Source organism: Lineus longissimus, chromosome 7 (genome assembly GCF_910592395.1).
Source record: "Lineus longissimus chromosome 7, tnLinLong1.2, whole genome shotgun sequence".
Taxonomy (NCBI): domain Eukaryota; kingdom Metazoa; phylum Nemertea; class Pilidiophora; order Heteronemertea; family Lineidae; genus Lineus; species Lineus longissimus.
In genome coordinates this window covers 6,222,882-6,230,178 of record NC_088314.1, presented here as the reverse complement: position 1 = coordinate 6,230,178, position 7,297 = coordinate 6,222,882, and the positions used below count along the sequence as shown (strand labels likewise).

The 7,297-nt window shown below is 41.5% G+C and overlaps 1 protein-coding gene across 1 annotated transcript; it reads right to left on the bottom strand.

Annotated features, from left to right (window-relative positions):
• Window positions 1-1,163: 1,163 nt before the first annotated feature.
• On the bottom strand, window positions 1,164-7,297 carry LOC135490942 (uncharacterized). Its single transcript, XM_064776526.1, has 10 exons — window positions 7,211-7,297; window positions 6,068-6,740; window positions 5,295-5,931; window positions 4,419-5,053; window positions 3,896-4,018; window positions 3,370-3,601; window positions 2,988-3,079; window positions 2,627-2,713; window positions 2,113-2,350; window positions 1,164-1,674 (listed from the first exon to the last, which is right to left on the bottom strand). The coding sequence occupies exons 2-10, from the start codon at window positions 6,722-6,724 to the stop codon at window positions 1,577-1,579; spliced, it is 2,799 nt and encodes a 932-aa protein (XP_064632596.1). The 5' UTR covers window positions 6,725-6,740; window positions 7,211-7,297; the 3' UTR covers window positions 1,164-1,576.

Genomic DNA, 7,297 nt, shown 5'->3' with positions numbered 1-7,297 from the left:
AAGAGGTGAAAACTTTCAGTTTATACAGCCTCACTATACAGAGGACAAAGGTACACGATCAGATTACAACCACCCCTGACCACAATCTTATCTCACAGACGATAATATATTCAAACTCGAATTTCAATTAAGAAAGGACCAAACCTCACCTCGAGGAGGATTCCAACTTTAACTGTACAGCGAAGACAGTACCAGATCGAGGCCAATCTGAGACACAACCTAAACATAGATAGGACGATTCCAGTTCTTACTACAGTGAATTCGAAGACAGGATCAGGTCGAGACCATTCCGAGTCACAACCTCAACAAACAGAATACGATTCCAGTTCCGAAGACAGGATCAGGTCGAGACCAATCTGAGTCACAACCTAAAAATAGTTAGGATGATTCCAGTTCTTACTACAGTGAATTCGAAGACAGGATCAGGTCGAGACCATTCCGAGTCACAACCAAAACAAACAGAATACGATTCCAGTTGCGAAGACAGGATCAGGTCGAGACCATTCCGAGTCACAACCACAACAAACAGAATACGATTCTAGTTGCGAAGACAGGATCAGGTCGAGACCATTCCAAGTCACAACCAAAACAAACAGAATACGATTCCAGTTGCCAAGACAGGATCAGGTCGAGACCATTCTGAGTCACAACCTCAACAAACAGAATACGATTCCAGTTGCGAAGACAGGATCAGGTCGAGACCATTCCGAGTCACAACCACAACAAACAGAATACGATTCCAGTTGCGAAGACAGGATCAGGTCGAGACCATTCCGAGTCACAACCAAAACAAACAGAATACGATTCCAGTTGTGAAGACAAGATCAGGTCGAGACCATTCCGAGTCACAACCACAACAAACAGAATACGATACCAGTTCTAACTACATGTACAGTGAATGCGAAGACAGGATCAGGTCGAGACCATTCCGAGTCACACCCACAACAAACAGTATACGATTCCAGCTCTTACTACCCTATAGTGAAGACAGGATGACATGGAAACCATTCGGAGTCACAACCTCAATAAACAGAAGACTCCAGCTCTAACTTCAATGAAGACAGGACTCTTCAGATGAAAATATCAGAGAAAAGTAAACAGAGCCTCTGATGAAAAGTACAAAGGTGATTAGAAAACTCATTATTTTTCATTAGTTTATGAATCTTTTTTTAATATGAAATAGAAAACATACAGTAGTCGAATGAAGGACACTTCTGTCTTATCACGTATTCTGACATGGACTATTTCATTGATGTTTGTCTTATCAGTGTCTTCCCAAGATCTAAAATGAATGAAAGAGATATTCATTGGCTGACTGATAAAAACACCAATGCAAAAATAAAATCCACACAAACATGAAGTGATTTTTAAACAGTTTTTGGTAGAACACCCCATAGAAGGCATCACAATAACAAGTCTGTCTCGAAGTTATCCTTTCAGTAACTAGGGTATAACAGGTCAATGTTCTCCAGGGCAGGAATTGTTAATATGGCTTGAAACACTGTTCCCTAAATGCAACTATCAATGCAAGTCTTGTATGCTCTCCTGATACGCTCTATAATCTGACCAATCCAGGTTACGATTTCTCCATCGGGGATTCCTCCTCTTCATGATCAGCTTCAAGTCCTTGTAAAAACAGTTCATCAACTTCCCACAGATCCTGAATGGCCATGGCTGTAAGTAACAACAAGAGGTAGTATAAGATAAGGGGCATATGTATACACATGTAAAAGGCTCCAACATAATAATATGGCAATATCATTTTAACAAACTAGTTTCAATATGTTGGCTCCACGAGGCAAATTCCAAATGAGCCACTGACTTACACTGAATTGGATCATGGTTGTGCCCTGTGATGTTTGGCCGGTTCAGATTACACAAAAGAATTCTGCGAAATGCCAGCTTTTGTGGAGGTGAAAAGTTCATGTCAGCATCAAATTACAGTCAGGCTGTGTATGAATATAGAATATTTCAGACCTGACAGAGTAACAACCTGCTTTGATAGACTGAATGGGACAACCAAGCCCTGATAGACTGAATAGGACAACCAAGCCGTGATAGACTGAATGGGACAACCAAGCTGGGCTGGACTACAAGTAATATTATACTCACTCATAGACTCATCAGGGCTGTTCATCTGTTTGAGCAGGAGCTGCATTGAGCTGACCAAACTGATATACTGCAACTCAACATCAGCCCAGTGGTCCACGAACAACTGATCTCGGAGGCTGAAGATTTGAAGGAGCTTGATTCCACGCGCTAAGACATTGTAGCTCTGTTCGCATTCACAATGACCATTTTTGTAGAGCACCATTTCATCGTTGAGTACTACCACCAGAGACTTCACAACCTGCAAAATTAAATCTGTACCTTATCAACACGTTTTAAAAAGTGAGGATATGAGCAAGCAGTGCCACATTGCTCCTTTCCACCCAGAAGTATTGCCTAGGGAGTTAACCTGTGATGAACCACTATCCTTTCTTGATCAAGGGGGAGCGATAATCCTAACTGCTTTATACTATAGAAAGGGAGATAAGCTCCAGGCTGATAAGCTGTTCAGTGCCATGGGCAATACCCAACCAGACTTAACTTTTGTTTTTTACCAGATGATGAATGGATAGCATACCTCAACACTGCATGAACAGTCTGATTCTAGCAGCAATGTCACACCACCTTTGTGGTGACTGACCACAGTCCAGAGGAAATTCACAACCTGAAAACAAAGGAGGATATCATAAAGAAATGACCATGGTAAAGATTTCTATTCTTAGTTTATCTCAAACTAAAATCAAAACGTGTTGTAATTTTCCTTTTTATGGCAATTTCTGATGAAGATTAGCTTTTAATACCAATCCAGGCTGTGACCACTGAGGCACCTAAAACGGCTGTTGCCAAAAGGACACACGAGTGCGTCATACATCCAAAACAATACTCAATTGCAACCAAAGCAATTATGTATGTTCACTTGAACAGAGACAAGCACTCACCTTGTCACAAATAGCTGTATGCTCCTGCGTAGTCCAGCCATTATGCCTCACAAGGCAGACACTGTAGACATCGAGGAAAAGGCAGCAATCAGCTAGGCAAGAAAAGTAGAATAATCAGAAGCCAATACAATATTCATAAGTCTGTCTACTGACATTTTGTAACAATATTCTCACTGCTTCACATGGATTTAATCTATCGCAACTGAAATCTCCCAACACCAAAAGCCATCTTTTCCAAGTGGAATGTTAACCTAAATGCTCTATCCCATGTCCACATACAGCACAGTCATGTACACCAGACAAGTCTGGGATATATATCAATGCATCTCTCAGCGCAGTCAGTCAACTCAAACATGTCAAATACACAATAACTATCACAAACCTGTTTGAGTACAAAACGAGGAGACCACCTTCTTAGATATCGAAAGAGCTTGCAGAAGTTCTACTGTCCTCATGATTAAGTTGGCTTCTGACGTCAAGCTGAGGCATTTGCTAAGTGTTGTCTTGGCTACCAGAGGGAGGAACTGTTCCATCTGTTTGATGCTGCCCAGTCTTGCCAACATTGTCAGAATCTTCAGAGTTAGTTCAGTCGTGTCTGAAGTGGTTGGTTTATCCTGACAAGAAACATCAAAAGTGAAAAACACGGAAACATAATTTGCTCGGATTCAGAATGCTGCTGAAAGGATAAATGAAATGAGGTCAGTAAGCCAACCAGGACTTTAAATACCTCTCCATTGTGGCAATGCAAGGTGATGTACATTACATTGCATTAGTTTATCAAATTACTGGGAACTACTGCTGACTGTGTAATGTCTGAAACAGCAGACATTAAACTTGCGAATGTTTCACCAGTAATTTCCCATCCTGTGTATTTATTTTCATCTTTAGCTCAGATTAAGAGCACTCACATCAGATATCGAAGGTGCAACCAATTTGAACAGCATGTGCAGAATACCGGATGGCTGGAAGACTGACTCTGCATCACCCCCACCTGCTCGATCATGTGATGTGCCAGGTTTGGGTTCAGCGATCTGAAAAGGGTGGGAAAAGACATGAAATATGTACAGGCACATTGTTTTCTAGAAAAGGGGGAATCATCTGGGCAAGATAAGCCAGTATCTACATGTATGTGAATAAAACAAACTGTATGGACCAGAATCTCCACACTTTGTAATAACATACTTTTCTCATGAAAGGCAGCCTGGGGAAGGTCAAGGCCTCAGATTTTATGAGCCATGTTCAGAGAGAACGAAATCGATAGAAATTATCAACCATCTAGTAATCTACATGTAAGGAACTATTATTTAAATGTACCAGTAGCAAGGAATACGCTACACAAACTAGTGTACTGGAGTCCAATCCCTAGAAAAATTGCAAAATTTCTTATTCATTATCAATAAGTCATTTTCATTATCAATAAGTCACTCTCACCTTGGCAGTAGGCTCATCGCCACGAGATCCCAATGGATCAATACCAGAGATCATCTCCCGATCCGTGGCCAACAAAAAGTCTCTCACTTCTTCACTATAGCACACTAACTTGCAGAGAATCTTCAACGCCGTATCCGCGACACTTTTGACAGACAAATGACGTGATATTTCCAAACTCCTCATTGAAGAACTCACAGATTCTAAACTGCTGTCATAACTTAAGCTCTTGTTCGAATTCGAACCAGACCCTGATTTCTTATTCGAATCTAGTTCAGATTGATAGTCTAAGTAGTGTTTCAATGACGTTTCAATAATCGGTAATAAGTCACATGCACCGGATGTCTTCGAAGAGAGTATTTTAGAGTTTATGCTCTGATTGCAGGAATGTGATAGAAGTTTAGTGAGACCAGACCTGGCCTGCCGACAGCATCTAGCCCCAAAACGATATTCCTCTTGCTCAGCTTCAAGGCTTGACTGACTTTTTAATCGAGGTTTGGAGCCAGGTGTTACAGCTTCCTTTGCTTTGGGAGGGGAACCTGCATTGTTCAGTAACTTGACCAGGTCGCCCTCTTTCTCATCTGTTGAGTCATGGTGGTCTACCAGCCTTGCCATTAGATGTCGCCCAGACACAGCACCTGAAAAAACAAAAGGAAATATTGGTGTGGTAAATTTATTCCTACATGAGCACCACCTTGTCGAGGAGGAGGCCTTCTTTCGAAATTCAAGGGATCCAGCGAATTTTCTTAAAATGCAATCAAGCCTCATTCAATTAATGGTCAATCATGCAGGTCAAATTGCTTCATTCTGTTAGGCTGTGTTCTCTGGAATGTGGGAATCTAGCTTTTTTCAAAACTGCCAAAGGATAGTAATACATACCTTTGCAGCTAGCAACCTTCAATGCGTATTTCCGAAGACGACCTTTCACATCAGCTTCTTGCTTAATATCTGCTGCAGATTTGGCCGAACTCATAGCCAGAGGACTCCCGCCAAAAATTTCTTTTTTCATGTTCAACACGGGTGGAGGGGTGGGCTTCTCGCCTTCTCTTTTCACATTCAATATGGGCGAAGGAGTGGACCTCTCCCCTACAGATTCAGATGCCATGAATGTCCTCCGATTTGGAAATGCCATTTTAACTGATTTTGGCGTGACTGGCGACTTCTTCAACTCCGTCATAGGCCGCTTCCCCGCCCTAGGGCTCTGATGGGAAGGACTCATGGCAGTATGAGGAGACTGTGTTCTCTGTTCAAGTCTTTTCAGATTAGACTGCACCTCTGAAATTTCATGGTCCTTGAACTGTAATGCCGCTTTCAACTTTTCAATCTTTTCCACGAGTACATTTTCCTTTTTGATATGCGCCTTTTCTCGCTCAACATAATCGTGAACTTTCTCATCGATATCTTTAGATCGTTCCTGTCTCTGTTTGAATAGTTCTGCCTCCTTCTTAGAGAGTGATTCTCTTAGTATCCTGATTTGCCCATCTTTACCATACTGCTCTTCCTTCGCACTCTGCATCTGCAACAAGATGGGAATTCAGATTAGACATTAATTACTATTTCTGACAGCACAGTGAAAGAGATTATACTAGATTGACAACACGTTTGCATCCACTTCATCACACGTGTTTGAGACTGTTGGAAAATTTACTTACCAATTTCTTCATTTGGTCATTTTCCTCCCTTACTTTCTCCAACTCCTTTTTGATAGAGTCAACAAAGTTATCCTGTGGTTGCGAGAGCTGGATGCTACTTGAGGAACCATTGGACCCAAGGCCTGGTGCATTGGTTTGTCTTCCTAGTTTTTGAAAGTTTGGCGAAGGCCCTGTATTCCGAGGTGCGAGGTTCTGATTGACATCAGTCTGAATTGTTGATTTCTGTAGTGGGTAAGTTTTGGGTTTCGGGGCCACCAGTAGAGGTGGATAGGTTGATTTGGGTTTTGCTCCAGAATGCAATGGATAAGACAAATTTGTCTGAACTCTTGGGTTGTGGGCAGAAATGGATGATCCCTGAGAAAATGTTCCAGTTGCACTTTTAGAATCAAAACTACTAGTAAACGAACCAGAAGGACAGGCTGAAACCTTATTTTTTGACACTGGTGCAACAATCCTTGGTTTAAGAAAGTCGTTTTTGGATGATTCATCATTTATAGGCTGCGAGCACAATACATCAATATCTGCATAGTCAGTTTCATCCCAATCATCTCCACCCCATAGGTTGGCATCTTCAGGAGGCACAGTCCCATCTGTGCGTCTTCTTTTATCCGGTGGTTCATCCTTACGCCATCCAGTACTCTCAGTATTTCTACTCATTCTGATTCATGAATTCCTGAAAAGAGGAAATTTTGCTTGTAGGTTTAAGTTACATCATGATGCTAATTACCAATGAAGCTTTGGCGATAATACGCACAATGGACTGACAATGTGGGAAGTATGTCTTTCAACTTTTCAGCCTCGTCATCACTGACTGACTGAGTCTGAGATCAGTCAGTGCAACACCAACAACAATACATGAAATAGGACAAAAGTGCGGACAAGGATTGCTATAAAATCACTTCATCAGCTGCTACGTTTGGGTCAAAATCCGTATTTTGATGGGCTAGAAAACAACTGAACGTCGAGAATGATAGAGAAAGGACTGTCAGTGTCAGGGATTTTTTATGGGACACCATGTAGTAGGCCTAAATCAACTCATGGTATCCTACTTTTCACCTGGTGGGTGGCTGGTCCCCTTCTGATATCCTAACCGAAGAAAATGTTGAAAAGTTGATGCAACACATTTCACTATTAGTATATTACCTTCTTGTTTGTTAGACAGGATCAAATGACAAAATAAGCTTCATTAATGTAGGAAAGTGGTGTTGGCTCTTCTCAATATTCGACAAT